The sequence below is a fragment of the Panthera tigris genome, chromosome B1 (genome assembly GCF_018350195.1).
Source record: "Panthera tigris isolate Pti1 chromosome B1, P.tigris_Pti1_mat1.1, whole genome shotgun sequence".
In the NCBI taxonomy this organism is placed as follows: domain Eukaryota; kingdom Metazoa; phylum Chordata; class Mammalia; order Carnivora; family Felidae; genus Panthera; species Panthera tigris.
In genome coordinates, this window is record NC_056663.1 from 77,775,651 (window position 1) to 77,796,939 (window position 21,289).

Sequence of the window (21,289 nt, forward strand, 5' to 3'; positions counted from 1 at the left end):
AATGAACTACTGGGACCTCATCAAAATAAAAAGCTTCTGCACAGTGAAGGAAACAGTCATAAAAACTAAAAGGCAACCGACAAAGTGGGAGAAGATATTTGCAAATGACATAACAGATAAAGGGTTAGTATCCAAAATCTACAAAGAACTTATCAAACTCAACACCAAAAAAAAAATAATAATAATAATCCAGTGAAGAAATGGGCAAAAGACATGGGTAGACACTTCTCCAAAGAAGACATCCAGATGGCCAACAGACACATGAAAAAATGCTCAACATCACTCATCATCAGGGAAATGCAAATCAAGATCACAATAAGATACCACCTTACACCTGTCAGAATGGCTAACATTAACAACTCAGGCAACAACAGATGTTGGCAAGGATGCAGAGAAAGAGGATCTCTTTTGCATTGCTGGTGGGAATGCAAGCTGGTGCAGCCACTCTGGAAAACAGTATGGAGGTTCCTCAAAAAACTAAAAATAGAACTACCCTACGACCCAGCAATTGCACTACTAGGCATTTATCCAAGGGATACAGGTGTGCTGTTTTGAAGGGACACATGCACCCCCATGTTTATAGCAGCACTATCAACAATAGCCAAAGTATGGAAAGAGCCCAAATGTCCATTGATGGATGAATGGATAAAGAAGATGTGGTATATATATACAATGAAGTATTACTCAGCAATCAAAAAGAATGAAATCTTGCCATTTGCAACTACGTGGATGGAACTGGAGGGTGTTATGCTAAGTGAAATTAGAGAAAGACAAAAATCATATGACTTCACTCATATGAGGACTTTAAGAGACAAAACAGAAGAACATAAGGGTAGGGAAACAAAAATAATATAAAAACAGGGATGGGGACAAAACAGAAGAGACTCATAAATATGAAGAACAAACTGAGGGTTGCTGGAGGGGTTGTGGGAGGAGGGATGGGCTAAATGGGTAAGGGGCACTAAGGAATCTCCTCCTGAAATCATTGTTGCACTATATGCTAACTAATTTGGATGTAAATTTTAAAAAATAAAAAATAAAGTTAAAAAAATTTAAAAAGTAAAAAAAAAATAAAGTATGAAAAAATAAAGTTAGCACCAAGTATATTATAAAGCATAATGTCATCAAAGAATACATATTTGCTAAATAAACAGGTAGATATTTCAACTTCCTGGGATTAAAAATGAAAGTTTAGTGTATTCTCAACCTTCCATTATCATAGGGTGGTATAAAGACAACTGAGCTTGAGTTCATAAAGCCTGTGCCATATGTTCCTTTAAAAAATTGTCTAGAGGGGCGCCTGGGTGGCGCAGTCGGTTAAGCGTCCGACTTCAGCCAGGTCACGATCTCGCGGTCCGCGAGTTCGAGCCCCGCGTCAGGCTCTGGGCTGATGGCTCGGAGCCTGGAGCCTGTTTCCGATTCTGTGTCTCCCTCTCTCTCTGCCCCTCCCCCGTTCATGCTCTGTCTCTCTCTGTCCCAAAAATAAAAAAAAAAAAAAAATTAAAAAAAAATTGTCTAGAACTGTACTGTCACTTACGTACTTGAAATGGAGCTAACCCAAATTAAATGTGCTGGATGTATAAAATACACAGAGAATTTTAGAGGCCTCATATGAGAAAAGAATATAAAAAAACCGAATAATAATTTTAGAATTGATTACATTTGACATACTATTTTGGATATTGGGTATTAAATACAATACATTATTAAAATTAATTTCCCATTTATTTTCCTTTTTTAAAAATGTGGTACTAGAAATTTTTTTAATAACATGTGGTTTGCACTTCCAGCTTGTCTTATATTTCTATTGGATGGTGCTGATCTAGAAGTGGACAGTACCATAAGATATGTTTCATTTGATGACTGTGGAACAGGGAACAATTATTAGGAAGACAACAAAATCAGCAAGGCCCTGATATTTTGAGTTAAAGTGCCGGGTTATAAGTGTAAGTGAGTTATAAGAAAACTACAAATAAAGGTATGAAGATACTTAACAAACTGCAGATATAGGTTATGGGGTTAGACATCTAACCTTAGCACACCCCTTGCCTTGGAAATCGTTTTCATCTGACCTAAGTTTGGTACGATCCATTCCAGGCTTTTGGCAAGGAATTATTGACGACAGGGTGTTTCTCTGAAGTATCTATATCCACAGTTTCTTTAACAGCTGTGTTTCTTAATCTGTTTATAACCACGGTAATATTCCTTGTGAAATTTGCTTTCCACTGTCTAAAGATTTTTACTAAATGAAATTTTGCCAGTATATTAGATGTATTGATATATCATCAGCAAAACCTGCCCCTTCTGTCCAAGAACTTAAGGTGTTTTTCGATCGGATCATTGATAAAGATGTGTGTGTATATGTGTGAGTGTGTCTTGCATACTGCAGAAAAAAATGAAAATAACATAGTGTATTATCTGATTCATTATTTCCTCGAACTCTAATTATCATTCAAGATTGGAGGGCTTAAAATTAGTATTAAATTAATTGAGTGAAGGAACTGATCACATGCTTTTAAATCATAATTTAAAAATCATAATATGTTAGATACTGATTTTAAAAAGCTTTAAAAGTTTATTATGGAAAGAAGAACCTACTTTTGTCTACATATCCATTTTGTAGGTAATAGAAAATTAAACAAAGTGTTAATAACAACCTAATGCTCAATAATGGCAAGGAGAGGCAACATATCATTATCCATCTGCAATGGAATTATCATTCAGGAAGACTTTCATAACAAGGCATATATCCATCTCTCTGTTCATTCTATTCATGGACAAGAAAGCTTATGCATTCTTAAGTACTTGAAACTTGCTGTCAAAGATCTTTTTAGACTAAGCAAATAATTTCATGTGCTTTGAAATACAAGTGTTGAACTTGGAAAATTTGATTTTTTTCCCCCAGATGCAAAGTAGAAATCTATACTTTTAGACTCAGAACTGAGATAAAAAAAATTCCATGGCCCTAGATCCTGCAAAATACACTATTGGTAATCCATTTTTTAATTGGCTCTATTTCCTTATAGCACACACGTTAGTTTTAGTCACATATTATTGACCATTCCTTCTCTGTCCCTCCAAGGAATTTGGATTTTGTGCAACTCAAGGAGAACCCTATAAAAATTTGACCACATGTGGAAGTGAGTGAAACCAGAACTGAGATGAGAATCTAGATGAGGGCCTTAGGATGCTGTAAATGAGACAGAGAAAAGAGATAGATTCTACAAGTATTAAAAAATTAATGTTTTATATTTCTAGTACTCTGGCAAACTGGACACTCTGAAAAATCCAGCTTCAGAAGATAACTAATTATCTGAACAAAAATTTTAAAAACAATTTTTAAAGATCAAAACTTAGTATACAACTGAAGTGGCAAAAAAGGTTGGAATCAATAGATGCCAAAAAGTGAGTTAAAGCAGAAACTCTGGGAAGTAAGCCAGTGTCTAAGCCACTCTGATGATATCTGCCAAACCCTAGTGACCTTGAGTTTTAGTTTCAATGGCTACAGCATGTGTGAGAAACACACATACATTCTAGAGCCAGAAAAAAATATGGAGTCTATCAGAACTCCCCTACATACAGCTGGGGCCTCAAAGGGTTATATGCTCAGTGTCAGGGTGCCCAGGTGAAGGGGCCAACAAGGAATATTTCTTCCCTTGATCTTGTTACTAGAAGAATATAAAAATTCTCCCTTGAGATGTCACAACACAATCTTTCCATCATGTGAGGCTGTAGCACAAATTCATGCCAGCTCATGTAACGTGAATCCAGATTAGTGGTGCTCCCAGGAATAAGCATAAACAAACTCAATCCCCCTTTAGAGAATGCACCTTAGGCCAGGCCTCACAGTTCTATAAACAAAAAGCTCCAAGGAATATGAATTCAGAGTTAAAAGTTATAAAACAAAACAAGAAAACATGACTCCATATGTAAGAGTCAGCAAAAACAACAGGAGGTAGCATCAAACCCACAATGATATTTAAATTGAGACAGCAAAAACTATTAATACATTTTAATATAAGAAGATTAAGTATATAAACAAGGAACAAGAGAATATATAAAACTTACAAAGAAAATTTGAGAACAAAAATCAGAAAGAGCTCACCTGGGGCTCAGCTGGTTGAGTAGCAACTCTAGATTTTGGCTCAGGTGGCTGATCTCACAGTTGGTGGGATTGAGCCCCACATTGGGCTCTGAGCTGACAGTGCAGAGCCTGCTTGGGATTCATTCTCTCTCTCTCTCTCTCTCTCTCTCTCTCTCTCTCTCTCTCTCTGCCCCTCCCCTGCTTGTACTCTCAAATGGGTAAATAACTTAAAAGAGAGAGAGAGAGAGAGAGAAGGAGCTCCTATGAATAACAAAAACAATCAGTTTTAAACCTAATGGATAGTTAAGCTACATATTCAACTCAGCTGAAGAGAGATTTGAGGAATTGGATGAAAATTTAAAAGTTATTCAAAAAGCTCAGAATGATGTATTCATTGTCTACAAAGAGATAATGAAAATAGAAAACTGGTATGTTCAAAGAGAAACTTCTTCAATTATGGAAAGACAAAATGAAAAGCACAAAGAGGATAGAAATAAAAAATGTTATAACCATATAAATGGACTAAACTCTTCACTTAAAAGACAAAGATGGTCAAATTGAATTTTTTAAATTTAGCTAAGAGATCTTTACTAAAGAGATCCTTAAAGTATAAAAATACTCAATTATTGAAGAAAAATATTAAAAACTTACAAGAGACAAACACTAACCAAAAGAAGATGATGTATTACACAAATCACAGAAATAAAATGCACAACTTTTACCAATGACAAAGATCACCATGTATTGATAATGGATTCACTGCCAGAGAGATCTAATTGTATACAACTAATGAAATAGTCTCAAAACATGAAAAAAGTCTAAGTTAGAAGCTGAACTTGACAAAATTATTAATTTTCATAACTATTGTTTTAGTACTATATTTAATCATAATTTATGACAGGGGAATAAGATAACTAATGTTTAGTAATCAATAGACCAAGCCAATAAAAATATCACTAAGGATATATGATTTTGAAGAGTTTGATTAGCAAGCTTAGCCAACAGACATATAAAATATTGTACTCAGTAAATAAAGGTGCACATTTTCTCTCAAACACATATGTTATATTTAGGAAAATTGGACATAACTTTGGTAGTAAATCAATCTCTATAAATGTTTCAGAATTTGACAACTACCAATGAAACTCACCGTATTATCAAATAAAGAGACTAGAAATACTATTTTCTCAAAAAATGCAGAAAATCATTTGATAAAATTCAAGAGCAAAAAGATGACCAGAATGGATGCCTATATTGGAATTTTAAAAAACCCATGTATGTGTAACACATATTAAGAGTAAGTAATAGTGGAAATGAGTAAATATTTAGCAATATTTTAATACTACTAAGTTTTGATGAAAACTCTTTTTATCAAAGCATAAACCTTTGGTATGCAGCAACGGTGTGCATAGAAGGAAATGTAAATTTAGACTTAAATGCTGACATTTTTAAGAGAAGTGCTGAGAATTAAAGAGTAAAACATCCAAATTAAAAAGTTAAAAAGAGAAAAGAGTTATCTTGCCAAGGACATAAAAAAAGCAAATGATAAGAGTACAAATAAATGATAAGGAAAATTAACATACAATGTGACATCTCAACAAAGTTAAGAGCTGAGTCTTTGAAAACATTAAGGTCAGCCAAAATGATAGCAAGACTAATTAAAAAAACACACACAAGCATTATTAGAAAACAATTGAGTTCACACTTATAAATGCAACAAAAAAATTAAAGGATTATTGGAAAAAATAGGAGATAAATATGAGTAGTTTGATAAAATTGATAACTTTGGGTAAAAATATAGTTTGCTGATATTACACAAGAGGTGGGAAATTAGAGTTTTCACATAACAAAGAAATAGAATGAGTTAAAAATCTTTCCAAATCAAACACCATTCTCACACAGTTTTATTGTTGAGTTTTATCAATGATAAAATATGCTCTAATGATTTGTTAAATTTACAAAAGAATAGAAAAAGTAAGATATGTGAATGATAATTTTGGAGTCAGAAAACCTCCAAAAGAGAGTAGGAGTAAGGAAAATTATAGAGCTGTATTTTTCATGAATACAAGTGCAAAAATTTTAAATGATAATTTTTATTTGTGTAATTTTAGATGACAAGCACAATTCTAAGGACTTTATATACATAAATTCATTTATTCATCAAAACAACCCTATGGATCAGGTACTAATATTATTCTCAATTTACAAATAAGAAGACTGAGGCACAGAGAATTGCTTGCTCAAGGTCGTACGCTAAGCATCAATGCCAGGATTCAAATTTTGGCAGTCTGACTCCATAGTCTATTAAAAAGACTGGCAATAATAAGTGTTGGCAAGAGGTAGAGAAATTGGCATGATTATGCATTGTTGGTGGGAGTGAAAAATAATATAATCCTTTGGAAAACAATTTGGCAACATCTTATACACATCCACTTGCCTTATGACTCAACAATTCTACTCTAGGTACTTATTCCAAAGAAATGAAACATATATCCAAATAAGATTTGTGGCCAAGAATGTTAAAAATAGCAGCTTTATTCATATTATCCCCAAGCTAAAAACTACTCAAACATCCAAAACCAGGTGAATAATCAAATTGAACTACATTATATAATAATAAAATACTTAGCAACAAATAATATAATTTTATATATTAACATAAATAATATAAAATACTTAGCCATAAAAAATACAAACTACTGATGCACACAAAAACATGAACAAAAGATGCCACACACATCCACACACATAATTATTTATAATTTTTATGAAATTCTAGGGAAGGCAAAAGTAAGATATGGTGATTGAAATCAGAACAGCCTCTAGGATGAGGGAATGTAATAGTCTTCTGTTGCTGCATAGCAAGTTACCATAAACTTAGTGGCTTAAGCAACATTTATTATCTTATAGTTTCTGTAGGTCAGAATTCTGGCCATGACGTAACTGGGTCCTCTGTTCTGGGTCCCACAAGACTGAAGTCATGATGTAGCTGGGGCTGAGATCTCATGTGAAGCCCCGAGTCCTCTTGTAAGTTCCTGTGATTGTGGAAAGAATTCAGTTTCTTGCCCCTGTAGAACTAAGTTCTCTGTGTCTCACTGACTTCCAGCTAGAAGTCACTCTCAGTGCCTAAAATTTGGGTTCTCCTCCACAGGCAGTTTACAACATGCTCGATTATTTTCTTATGGAGGAGAAGAAGTGTGTCGTTGCTGCTGCTGCTTGATTCTTTTATGGCTGCCTGATTAGGTTAGTCCCATCCAGAATAATCTCCTTTTTGATCAAAGTGAGCTGACTAGGAATGTTAATATCTGCAAAATCTCTCTTGCTATATAACACAATATAATCAAGGGAGTGATATCATATTCAAAGGTCTTATCTACACTCAAAAGGAGGAGAGTATGTAGTGTGCATGTCTTAGGGACTTGGGAATTCTATGATGAGGCCATCATAGAATCATGTCTGCCATGGGACTTACTTCAGTCTGTATACATTTATCAAAACTCCTCACTCCTCACACTTAAAATCTGTGTGCAATGTTATATTTAAAATGTACTGTGACAATACTAACTGCAACAATAACAAATAATAAAGAGAATAAATTTTATATTTAATGATAACATTTTGGAAGCTTGCTGCCTGATCTAGAAGAAAAAGATGCTTGTTATAACCAGTCCTGTTTAACATCGTACTCATGTGTACAGGCTCCATCTTGATTGCTGCTTCATCCCCATGAGTCTTGGGGCAGGAGAGGGAAGCTGGCACAAATATATTGATACTCGTGCTGTTTAGTGTGCCATGAGTAGTACATGTTTTTGTCTCTAAGCTAGGGGTCTTGTGTCTTCTGCCAGCATTCATGAAACTAACTTACTAGCTTGTAAATAGAGTAAAATAAAATTCTAGATCTAAAAGGTATATACCAATAGAAATATGAATATATGTGTACCAGGATGTATAAAAAATGTTCATAACCATTCTATGACTAATAGCCAAAAACTCAAAACTACACATCAGTATTAGAATAAGAGAGTAAGTGGTGGAATATTACTGCAGTATAATATCACATGACAATGAAAATTGAATAAGCTAATGCTACACTGATGGATTTCACAAATATAACGCTGAGTTGAAGAATCCAGTCACATATTCTATAATTATGTTGAAATACAGTTACAAAGAACAACAAGGGGTGCCTGGGTGGCTCAGTCAGTTGAGCATCCAACGCTTGATCTCAGCTCAGGTCATGATCCCAGAGTCATGGAATGGACCCTCAGCTTGCTCAGCCAGGAGCCTGCTTGGGATTCTCTCTCTCATTGTCCTTCTGCACTTTCCATGTGTTTGTGTGCGTGCTCTTTCTCGCTCTCTCAGAAACAAAAACAAAAACAACAAAACAAAACAACAAGTAAACTAATTTATGAATTAGACAGGAGAGTGGTACTTCTTGGGGAGTGCAGGAGTCTTCTGGGGTTCTGATGGTATTCTATTTTAATACCTATTTGTTGGTTACCTGGGTGTATTCACAGCATCAAAACTGAGTTTTATACTAATGATTGAGAACTTTTATTGTTGTTCTTCATTTGAAATTTTATTGTAAAAAGGTAGCATTTACATTATCAATAAATATATAAAATATTTCAAACTAATATACAAAAGATGGACAAGCTCTTTGTAGAGAATATTGTAAAATTTTATTAAAAGAAAACAGAACATCTAAATAAAGCAAGAGATATGGCATTTATATAGGCAGAAACATATAAAATCTGCTAAAATTTTCTTTATATTAAATAGGCTTGCAGTCAAAATCTCAACAAGATTTTTTTTTCTTACATATTCTCTATAAGATGCTTCCAAAACTTACGTGGAAGAGCAATGCAACAATAATAAACCAGACATTTCTAAGAGGAAAAAAGTTTGAGGTCGGGGGTGTTCCCTATGAAATATCAAGATATCATAAAGTTATATTAAGACAGTTTGAGAGCAGTGCACAGTCAATTAAACAATGACCAAATTAAATAATCCAGGACTATATTCATGCACCTATGAAAATTTAATTCATAGTTAAGTTGGCTTAAGTATTTCTCTCTTTTTTTTTAAACATTTATTTATTTTTGAGAGACAGAGAGACAGAGTGTGAGCAGGGGAGGGGCAGAGAGAGAGGGTGACACAGCATCTGAAGCAGGCTCCAGGCTCTGAGCTGTCAGCACACAGCCTAGTGCAGGGCTTGAACCCACGAACGGTGAGACCATGACCTGAGCCGAAGTGAGTCGCTTAACCAACTGAGCCACCCAGGCGCCCTGGGATTAATATTTCTGAATGTAAAGGTGGGATAAATATCCCTGCGAAAGTTTGGAGCACTAAATAAAGACTTAGTATTTACTGAATCATTGGTAAATCATTGATTATGCCTACTAGAAAAAAAATTCCTACATCACACTACATAAGAATCAATTCCAAGTGAATTAAAGATGTAACATAAAAAGCTAATCTATAAAAGTTTTAAAAGAAGATACAGAAGAATTTCTTCACATTTTTGGAGTGGTACAAGATTTCTTAAATAAGACAATAAACACACTAAAACTAAAGGAAAAGAACAATATATTCAAATACATTAACATAAGTAATTTAGATCATCACAGGATGCTATACTGTGAATACAAATACAAGGCAAAAACTGGAAAAGGATGAACATACATGATGGAAAACAAATTAACAAAATATTAAAAATTCCTATAAATCAGTAAGAAAAAGATCAACAGCCAAATAGAAAAAGAAATGGACAAAAGATGTGAAAAGGCATTTCCCTTAAGAGAAAGCAAGGATGGCCCAGGAGAAGCTGTTCAGTCTCCTTGGTAATCAAAAATATGCACATTCAAACCACAATACCATTATTCCAGATGCTATTTCACTGTCTGGACTGTCAAAAGTTAAAAAGTGTTATATTATGTATATTGGTGAGGAGAAGGAGAAACAGACTCTAATACACTACTAATGAAACCTAATTTGGTACCATTTTGCAAAAAAAATTAAAATTGTTAATTAAACACGCACATATCTTATCATCTAGTGTTTTTACTCCCAAAGACGCACATCCAGAAGAAAATATGTGCAAGATCACTATAATACGGCTTGCAATTGTAAAAACAGGAAATAACCCGAAAGTCCATAAATAGCATAAGTAAATTTTGACATAGTTATACAGTATAACACCATATGAAATAATGACATTTTTTGAGTAAATGAGATCAAATATATTTTTAATAAATATGCAGAAATAAAATGATCTTTTATAATCCAGAGAATATTAAATTGCATTAAAAATCCAGCTGCAATCTGTTTGAGGTGCACATAAAACAATGAAAAGAGTTAAATATATACATATGCTAAGCAAAAAATTAATATGCAATATGTTAACATTATCATTTACAATAAGATAAAAGAAAGCTCTTAATTACTTTTCATAAAATATAAAAACAAACAATGAGAACAATTCAAAAGGAAACTAAAAAATCCAAAATGATGGCAGGAAATTAATTGTTTTTATTTTTTTCCAGTTTCATTGATATTTAATTAACATATTACATTGTGTTAGCTTTAGGTGTAGAACATAGTGATTTGATGATGTACGTATATATTGTGATATGATTACCACAATAAATATAGTTCACATCCATTACCTCACATTAGTCACACATTTCTTGTGAAAAGAATTTTTAAGATCTACTCTTAGCAACTGTTCAAATATATAATGCAGTATTGTTAGCTATAGTCATCATGCTATACAGTACATTTACAGGACTTATTCATTTTATAACTAGAATTTTGTAACTTTTGACCACCTTCACTCAATTTTTCCATCTACCCTCCACCTCTGGCAACTACTAGTCTGATTTCTTGGGGGCCCAAATCGGGAACTAAAGATTATTAACAAATATTAACAGAGTACAAAAAGTTTTTATTACAAAATTTTAATACAAATAAAATACAGCTGCCTACAGCAACATTGAAAGATATGCATATTATATTATTATACTTTATAAAGTATAAAAAAGCTGGTTCTTTATTTTAGTGATCTTTAGAATGGAAGAATAGAATGTATTGTGGAGAGCAAATAGGATGCTCTAAATTTCTGATCTTCTTTTTAAGTTGGGGTGTGGATACAGTTACTATATAAACATGTGCATTTTATACATTTTTGCATGTATGATAAAATTAATAATTTTGATAAATACTTGTGGTAAGGAAGAGGAAGAAGTGTAGTTGACTTTCAGATTTTGTGAACCTGGGGTTTCAGTTTTTTCCCTCTTGGGGTTCTTCACATGCTGTTTGAGCTTCCTCACAATATGGTGCAAGGTTCCAAGCACGAGCATTTCAAGGGGGAGAGTGAAGATGCCTTTCTTTCTTTCTTTCTTTCTTTCTTTCTTTCTTTCTTTCTTTCTTTCTTTCTTTCTTTCTTTAATGCTTATTTATTTATTTTGAGAGAGAGAGAGAGACAGAGAGGGAATCATAATCCCAAGCAGGCTCTGAGCTGTCAGTGCAGAGCCCAGTGTGGGGTCTGATCTCATAAACCATGAGATCATGACCTGAGCAGAGATCAAGAGTCAGATGCTTAACTGATGAGCCACCCAGGTCACAAGCTGCCAGTTTCTTGAGGTCTAAGCTTAGCAGCTGACACAGTGCCATATAATATTTGTCAAGCAGACTCAGATTAAGGCAAAAAAACAAAACACAAAAAACAAAAACAAAAAACAAAAAAAAACAGATACTCCATCTCTTCATAGAAGAGTGTCAAAATAAGTTGGAGACAGTATTTAAAATTGCCACAGTCTGCTCATTGCCACAAACTAATTGTTATTCTATCCATGTGCTAAATACACTCACATCTTCCCAACACCCCCCATTCCCAAAAGTCTTCTTTCATTACAGGCTCAGCCTCAGGCTTGAGATTCAGGATCATGTTATAGATATCAGGTCTAGTTGTAAATAAGGTTTCTCAAGCACAGGTCCTTTCAAACTGAAGACCTGTGAACTAAAGAGACAGGTTATTTTCCCCACCACCCATACAACAAACATACAATGGTGGAATAAACATAAGATAGCTTCAGTAGATATTTCCATTCAAAAAAGATGAAAATGAATGCAACACTGTCTGGACCCTAGCAATTGTTCAACTCTCCTGGCACATGTTGCCAGTTCCCAGTCCTGCTCCCTGTGAATGATTCTCTGTGGCTTAGTTCCACTCTCTGGGCTTTTGATCCTGTCCTTTGAATCATTCTACTTTTTCCATAGTAAAACAGTTTACAACTGAATCTTTTTCTTAGCTCTTCTTTACCATTAGAAGGCATATGTTGGTGCTCTAAAAGCCTCTCCCTTTTGTACTGTCCATTTTAGTTCAAGATGGTAGTACTTCTAGGAGCACCTGGGTGGCTCAGTCGGTTGAGTGTTGGACTTCAGCTCAAGTCATGATCTCATGATATTGAGTTCAAGCCCTACATTGCACAAAGCCTGGTTCAGATCCTCTGTCTCCCTCTCTCTGCTCCTCCCCGGCCTGCGTGCTCTCAAAAATAAATAAGACATTAAAAAAAAAAAAAAGAAAATAGTACTTCTTCCAAAATGTTTAGCTTTAAACTTGTGTAGATTTTCTATAAAACTAATTGGGGTTCAATCCACTACACAAAAGCTACAAACAAAAATCTATTTGAGAAACCCTTCTCTACAATGGATTACTGAGGGACCATGTCCTTAATTTTCTTAGAAAATGAGTGCTTAATGGAGAAGGTCTATGAAGCATGCCTTTAACATCTTTAGAAAGTCTTTTGTCTGTTTGAAAGGCTCTATAAGGCATTACCTTAAATCTTCATAATGTCTTAACAAAGGGTCTTACAGATCTGCCACCTTTTTGTGGAAGCCATATTTTAATTTGAAAATATTTTGTCATCTAAAGAGACTGAGAATAAGACATTTTTATTTTTGAACAGACCCTGAATCATTTGTATTTCTTCTAAATTTTCCTCAAAAACTCAAAATTTCCCTTCTTAGCTCATCTTTCTCCAGTTTAATTTTATAATAAACAGCTAGAGGAAGCCAGGCAGGATCTTTAACACTTTGCATGGAAAAATCTCCTTAGCTAGATAATTGAATTCAGAAGATGTGTTCATGTTTTCACATTTCTTCAGGTGACAGTGTTATCAAATTTCTGTCATTATATAACAAGAATCCATTTTTCTACCAGCTTTTAATGATATTTTCCTTATTTTAAACCTTCATCAACAGTATTATGAAATCTTTTACATTTTCCTCAACCATTGAGGTTGATCATAACACTCCTTGAAATTTTCTTAGGTTTCCACAAACAGACCCCTCACTGCCCTTCCCACTTCTGATAACCATCCAACTTTGAAGTCAATGCCACAGGTTTTTGTTATGCCATGACAACATATCACTTCCAGCACCAACATCTGCTTCAATTATGTATGCTGCATAACAAACCCCACCCCAAAACTTAATGGCTTAAACAACAGCAGTCATTTATTTTGTTCACAAGTCTAAATTTTGTCAAAACTCAGAACAATTTGTACCCATACCTTTTTGGATGGTGAAGCTCAACTTGAGTTGGACAAACCACTTCTAAGATTTCTTCCAAATGACTGAAAAATTGGTGCTATCTACCTGTCAGTTCCTTCCCATATAGGCCTCTCCACAGTTTTTATGTGGGCTCCCTTGCAGAATGTTGACCATATTCCAAGAAATGTATTGGAATATGTTTCCAATGGCCCCTCCATAACCCACAGTGGAGCGGGGTTTTTAAAATTAATTTATTTTATTTTTTTTATTTTGAGAGACAGAGAGTGCATGAGCAGTGGAAAGAGGCATAAAGAAAGAGAGAGAATCCCAAGCAGGCTCCATGCTCAGCATGGAGACTGACACGGGACTGAATTCCATGACCCTGGGATCATGACCTGAACTGAAATCAACAGTTGGGCGCTCAACCAACTGAGCCACCCAGACGACCCATGCAGGAGGGTTTATCTCAGATGGATGTTTAGTTGTAGATTCTGTCTAGTGGGGTGAACCAAAATGAGACTTTCAAAAAATCTATATAAGTTTAAAGATAATGATTCTAAGAAATATACAGTGCTTATATTCTTAAGAAGCTGCCATTGTCTTAGGGTCCAGTTCTGAAAATGGGAAAAGCCTTCTTTATTAGTTAAGCATTCACAGAGTGAAAAATTCTAGGGATGGGACATATACCTCAACTCTCATGAAAAAGAGTCAAAGAAATTTAGGGCTGTAATTACTTTCCTGTCTCCTTCTCTTCATTGTCAAATATTCACAAACTATTTTTTTCAATGTTTTATTTATTTTTTTGTTTTTGTTTTTTAAATTTACATCTAAATTACTTAGCATATAGTGCAACAATGACTTCAGGAGTAGATTCCTTAGTTCCCCTTACCCATTTAGCCTATCCCCCCTCCCACAACCCCTCCAGTAACCCTCAGTGTGTTCTCCGTATTTATGAGTCTCTTCTGTTTTGTCCCCATCCCTGTTTTTATATTATTTTTGTTTCCCTACCCTTATGTTCATCTGTTTTGTCTCTTAAAGTCCTCATATGAGTGAAGTCATTTGATTTTTGTCTTTCTCTGACTAATTTCACTTAGCATAATACCCTCCAGTTCCATCCACGTAGTTGCCAATGGCAAGATTTCATTCTTTTTGATTGCCGAGTAATACTCCAAAACACACACACACACACACACACACACACACACACACACACACCACTTCTTCTTTATCCATTCCTCCATTGGGATCTTTCCATACTTTGGCTACTGTTGATAGTGCTGCTATAAACATGGGTGTGCATGTGTCCCTTCGAAATGGCACAAACTAGTTTTGATCCTTGCATTTTCTCCTTCCTCACCTTTCACTCTTTAATTCAGTAATCTGACTTCCACCAAACATCAACTAAACTGCCAAGTACTCTTTGGACCTCAGCAATGTCACAAGAACATTTTTCAGTTCTTTTTTGTTTATGAAATTTATTGTAAATTGGTTTCCATCCAATACCCAGTGCTCATCCCAAAAGGTGCCCTCCTCAATGCCCATCACCCACTTTCCCCTCCCTCCCACCCACCATCAACCCTCAGTTTATTCTGTCTTTAAGAGTCTCATATGGTTTGCCTCACTCCCTCTCTAACTTTTTTCCCCATCCCCTCCCCATGGTCTTCCATCAAGTTTCTCAGGATCCACATAAAAGTGAAAACATATGGTATCTCTTTCTCTGTATGACTTGTTTCACTTAGCAGAACACTCTTCAGTTCCATGCACGTTGCTACAAAAGGCCATATTTCATCCTTTCTCATTGCCAAGTAGTATTCCATTGTATATATAAACCACAACTTCTTTATCCATTCATCACTTGATGGACATTTAGGCTCTTTCCATAATTTGGCTATTGTTGAAAATGCTGCTATAAACATTGGGGTACAAGTGCCCCTATGCATCAGTACTCCTGTATCCCTTGGGTAAATTCCTAGCAGTGCTATTGCTGGTTCATAGGGTAGATCTATTTTTAATTTTTTGAAGATCCTCCACACTGTTTTCCAGAGTGGCTGCACCAGTTTGCATTCCCACCAACAGTGCAAGAGGGTTCCTCTTTCTCCACATCCTCGCCAGCGTCTATAGTCTCCTGATTTGTTCATTTTAGCTACTCTGACTGGTGTGAGGTGATATCTCAGTGTGGTTTTGTTTTGTATTTCCTGATGAGGAGTGACATTGAGCATCTTTTCATGTGTGTGTTGGCCATCTGGATAGCTTCTTTGGAAAAGTGTCTATTCATGTCTTCTGCTCATTTTTTCACTGGATTATTTGTTTTTCGGGTGTGGAGTTTGGTGAGTTCTTTATAGATTTTGTATACTAACCCTTTGGTATGTCATTTGCAAATATCTTTTCCCATTCCATCAGTTTCCTTTTAGTTTTGTTGATTGTTTTCTTTGCAGATGTGTCAAGTAGGAAATTGCTGCGGCTGAGGTCAGAGAGGTTTTTTCCTGCTTTCTCCTCTAGGGTCTTGATGGTTTCCTGTCTCACATTCAGGTCCTTTATCCATTTTGAGTTTATTTTTGTGAGTGGTGTGAGAAAGTGGTCTAGTTTCAACCTTCTGCATGTTGCTGTCCAGTTCTCCCAGCACAATTTGTTAAAGAGATTGTCTTTTTTCCTTGGATACTCTTTCCTGCTTTGTCAAAGATTAGTTGGCCATACTTTTGTGGGTCCAATTCTGGAGTCTCTATTCTATTCCATTGGTCTATGTCTGTTTTTGTGCCATTACCATGCTGTCTTGATGGTTACAGCTTTGGAGTAGAGGCTAAAGTCTGGGATTGTGATGCCTCCTGCTTTGGTCTTCTTCTTCAATATTACATTGGCTATTTGGGGTCTTTTGTGGTTCCATACAAATTTTAGGATTGTTTGTTCCAGCTTCAAGAAGAATTCTGGTGCAATTTTGATTGGGATTGCATTGAATGTGTAGATAGCTTTGGGTAGTATTGGCATTTTGACAATATTTATTCTTCCAATCCATGAGCACGGAATGTTTTTCCATTTCTTTATATCTTCCTCAATTTCCTTCATAAGCTTTCTATAGTTTTCAGCATACAGATCTTTTACATCTCTGGTTAGGTTTATTCCTAGGTATTTTATGCTTCTTGGTGCAATTGTGAATGGGATCAGTTTCTTTATTTGTCTTTCTGTTGCTTCATTGTTAGTGTATAAGAATGCAACTGATTTCTGTACATTGATTTTGTATCCTGCAACTTTGCTGAATTCATGTATCAGTTCTAGCAGACTTTTGGTGGAGTCTATTGGATTTTCCATGTATAGTATCATGTCATCTGCAAAACGCAAAAGCTTGACTTCATCTTTGCCAATTTTGATGCCTTTGATTTCCTTTTGTTGTCTGATTGCTGATGCTAGCACTTTCAACACTATGTTAAACAACAGGGGTGAGAGTGGATATCTCTGTTGTGTTCCTGATCTCAGGGGAAAGCTCTGTTTTTCCCCATTGAGGATGATGTAAGCTGTGGGATTTTCATAAATGGCTTATATGATGTTTAAGTGTGTTCCTTCTATCCCGGCTTTCTCGAGGGTTTTTATTAAGAAAGGATGCTTAATTTTGTCAAATGCTTTTTCTGCATCGATTGAGGGGATCATGTGGTTCTTATCTTTTCTTTTACTAATGTGATGTATCCCATTGATTGATTTGCAAATTTTGAACCAGCCCTGCATCCCAGGAATGAATCCCACTTGATCATGGTGAATAATTCTTTTTATATGCTGTTGAATTTGATTTGCTAGTATCTTATTGAGAATTTTTGCATCCATAGTCATCAGGAATATTGGTCTGTAGTTCTCTTTTTTTTGCTGGGTCTCTGTCTGGTTTGGGAATCAAATGCTGGTTTCATAAAATGATTCTGGAAGTTTTCCTTCCCTTTATAGTTTTTTGGAATAGCTTGAGAAGGATAGGTATTATCTCTACTTTAAATGTCTGGTAGAATTCCCTAGGGAAGCCATCTGGTCCTGGACTCTTATTTGTTGGGAGATTTTTGATAACTGATTCAATTTCTTCACTGTTTATGGGTCTGTTCAAGTTTTCTATTTCTTCCTGTTTGAGTTTTGGAAGTGTGTGGGTGCTTAGGAATTTGTCCATTTCTTCCAGGTTGTCCAGTTTGTTGGCATATAATTTTTCATAGTATTTGCTGATCATTGCTTGTATTTCTGAGGGATTGGCTGTATTAATTCCATTTTCATTCACGATTTTATCTATTTGGGTCATCTCCCTTTTATTTTTGAGAAGCCTGGCTAGAGGTTTGTCAATTTTGTTTATTTTTCCAAAAAACCATCTCTTGGTTTCATTGATCTGCTCTACAGTTTTTTTTTTTAGATTCTATATTGTTTATTTCTGCTCTGATTGTTATTTTTTCTCTTCTTCTGCTGGGTTTGGGGTGCCTTTGCTGTTCTGCTTCTATTTCCTTTAGATGTGCTGTTAGATTTTGTATTTGGGATTTTTCTTGTTTCTTGAGATAGGCCTGGATGGCGATGTATTTTCCTCTCAGGACTGCCTTCGCTGCATCCCAAAGCATTTGGATTGTTGTATTTTCATTTTCATTTCTTTCCATATCTTTTTTAATTTCTCCTCTAATTGCCTGGTTGACCCATTCATTCTTTAGGAGGGTGTTCTTTAATCTCCATGCTTTTGGAGGCTTTCCAGACTTTTTCCTGTGGTTGATTTCAAATTTCATAGCATTGTGGCCTGAAAGTGTGCATGGTATGATCTCACTTCTTTTATACTTATGAAGGGCTGTTTTGTGACCCAGTATGTGATCTATCTTGGAGAATGTTCCATGTGCACTCAAGAAGAAAGTATATTCTGATGCTTTGGGATGCAGAGTTCTAAATATATCTGTCAAGTCCATCTGATCCAATGTATCATTCAGGGCCTTTGATTCTTTATTGATCCTGTGTCTAGAAGATTTATCCATTGTTGTAAGTGGAGTATTGAAGTTCCCTGCAGTTACCACATTCTTATCAATAAGGTTGCTTATGTTTATGATTAATTGTTTTATATATTTGGGGGCTCCCGTATTCAGCACATAGACATTTATAATTGTTAGCTCTTCCTGATGGATAGACCCTGTAGTTATTATATAATGCCCTTCTTCATCTCTTGTTACAGCCTTTATTTTTTTTTATTTAATTTAAAAAAAAATTTTTTTTAATGTTTATTTATTTTTGAGACAGAGAGAGACAGAGCATGAACGGGGGAGGGTCAGAGAGAGGGAGACACAGAATCCGAAACAGGCTCCAGGCTCCGAGCTGTCAGCACAGAGCCCGACACAGGGCTCGAACTCACGGACCGCGAGATCATGACCCAAGCTGAAGTCGGACGCTTAACCAACTGAGCCACCCAGGCGCCCCTCTTGTTACAGCCTTTAATTTAAAGTCTAGTTTGTCTAAGTATGGCTACACCAGCTTTCTTTTGACTTCCAGTAGCATGATAGATAGTTCTCCATCCCCTCACTTTCAATCTGAAGGTGTCCTCAGGCCTAAAATAAGTCTCTTGTAGATAGCAAATAGATGGGTCTTGTATTTCTATCCATTCATATACCCTATGTCTTTTGGTTGGAGCATTTAGTCCATTTACATTCAGTGTTATTATTGAAAGATATGGGTTTAGAATCATTGTGATGTCTGTAGGTTTCATGCTTGTAGTGATGTCTCTGGTACTTTGTGGTCCTTGCAACATTTCACTCACAGAATCCCCCTTATGATCTCTTATAGGGCTGGTTTAGTGGTGATGAATTCCTTTAGTTTTTGTTTGTTTGGAAGACCTTTATCTCTCCTTCTATTCTGAATGACAGACTTGCTGGATAAAGGATTCTCGGCTGCATATAATTTTTTTGTTCATCACATTGAAGATTTCCTGCCATTCCTTTCTGGCCTGCCAAGTTTCGGTAGATAGGTCTGCGACTACTCTTATGGGTCTACCTTTGTAAGTTAGAGCCTGTTTATCCCTAGCTGCTTTCAGAATTCTCTTTATCGTTGTATTTTGTCAGCTTCACTATATGTCATGCAGAAAATCGATTCAAGTTACATCTGAAGGGAGTTCTCTGTGCCTCTTGGATTTCAATGCCTGTTTCCTTCTCTCAACTATGATTTGTTCAAGTACATCTTCAGCCCCTTTCTCTCTCTCTTCTTCTTCTGGAATTCCTATTATACGGATATTGAGTTTCACTGCATCACTTAGTTCTCTAATTTCCCCTCTCTTTTTCTCAGCTTCCTCTTTTTCCATAATTTTATCTTCTAATTCACCTATTCTCTCCTCTGCCTCCTCAATCCATGCTATGGCCGCCTCCATTTTATTTTGTACCTCATTTATAGCATTTTTTAGCTCTTCATGACTATTTCTTAGTCCCTTGGTCTCTGTAGCAGTAGATTCTCTGCTGTCCTCTATGCTTTTTTCAAGCCCAGCGATTAATTTTATGACTATTATTCTAAGTTCTTGTTCCGTTATATTGCTTAAATCGTTTTTGATCAATTCATTAGCTGTCGCTACTTCCTGGAGTTTCTTTTGAGGAGAATTCTTCTGTTTCATCATTTTGGGTAGTCCCTGCAGTGGCTCCAAACTGCAGGGCACTTCCCCTGTACTGTCTGGAATAACTTGTGTTGGTGGGCAGGGTCGCAGTCAGACCCGATGTCTGCCCCCAGCCCACTGCTGGGGCTGCAGTCAGACTGGTGTGTACCTTATCTTCTCCTCTCCCAGGGGCAGAACTCACTGTAAAGTGATATGGCCTCTGTCTGGGCTACTTGCATACTCCCAGGCTTGTGGTGCTCTTTCTGTGGCCTCTGCCAAGGGTGTATTAGCCGGGGTGGATTCGCAAGGTGCACAGGGGTGGAAGGGGCAGACTTAGCTTGCTTTGCCATCATTGGTCCCCTGTAGGAGGGTTCCTGCAGCACCAGGAGAGAGGCAGACCCGGTGGAGGGATGGATCCACAGAAGCACAGCATTGGGCGTTTTCGTGGTGCAAGCAAGTTCGGTGATGGAACTGGTCCCTTTGGAATTTTGTCTGGGGGATGGGAGAAGGAAATGGTGTTTGCCAGTTCCTTTGTTCCCCTGCTGAGCTCTGTCCTTCTGTCCTTCAACAACTCTCTCCTGGTGTCCTCTCGTCTTCCCTGCTCCCTGAGAGCAGAACTGTTGACTTTTAACATTCCAGGCGTTAAGTCCCGCTGGCTGTCAGAACGCACGCAGTCTGGCCCATCCGCTTTTGCAAGCCAGACTCGGGGCTCTGCCTTGCCAGGCGGGGCTGCCCCTTCACTGCCCCAGCTCCCTCCCGCCAGTCTGTGTAGTGCGCACCACCTCTCTGCCCTTCCTACCCTCTTCTGTGGGTCTCTTGTCTATGCTTGGCTCTGGAGAGTCCGTTCTGCTAGTCTTCTGGCAGTTTTCTGGATTATTTAGGCCAATGTGGGTGGAATCTAAGCGATCAGCTGGACAGGCGAGCCCAGCATCCTCCTACACTGGCATCTTCCTAATGCCCTTTTCAGTTCTTCTTTTGTTTGGCATCTCAACAGCCACTGACATAGCTAAAACACTTTTTAAAAAAATCTCTCCCTACTGACTTCTGTGACTCCTAGCCTCCCTTGGCATTCTTTCTTCTAGTTCTGAATA

The 21,289-nt window shown here is 36.4% G+C and overlaps 1 protein-coding gene across 17 annotated transcripts in view; it reads left to right on the plus strand.

Annotated features, from left to right (window-relative positions):
* IQCM (IQ motif containing M) overlaps positions 1-21,289 on the plus strand; it is a 644,218-nt gene that overhangs the window by 552,637 nt on the left and 70,292 nt on the right. For 6 of the 17 annotated variants that reach the window (XM_042983808.1, XM_042983793.1, XM_042983790.1 and 3 more), the window contains one exon: positions 7,236-7,327. The exons of 10 other annotated variants lie outside the window; for them this stretch is intronic. In XM_042983808.1, the coding sequence (XP_042839742.1) occupies positions 7,236-7,327 (92 nt within the window). Of the gene's footprint in view, positions 1-7,235; positions 7,365-21,289 lie in introns of those variants that run through there. One more of the 17 variants, XM_042983791.1, reaches the window with a different exon arrangement.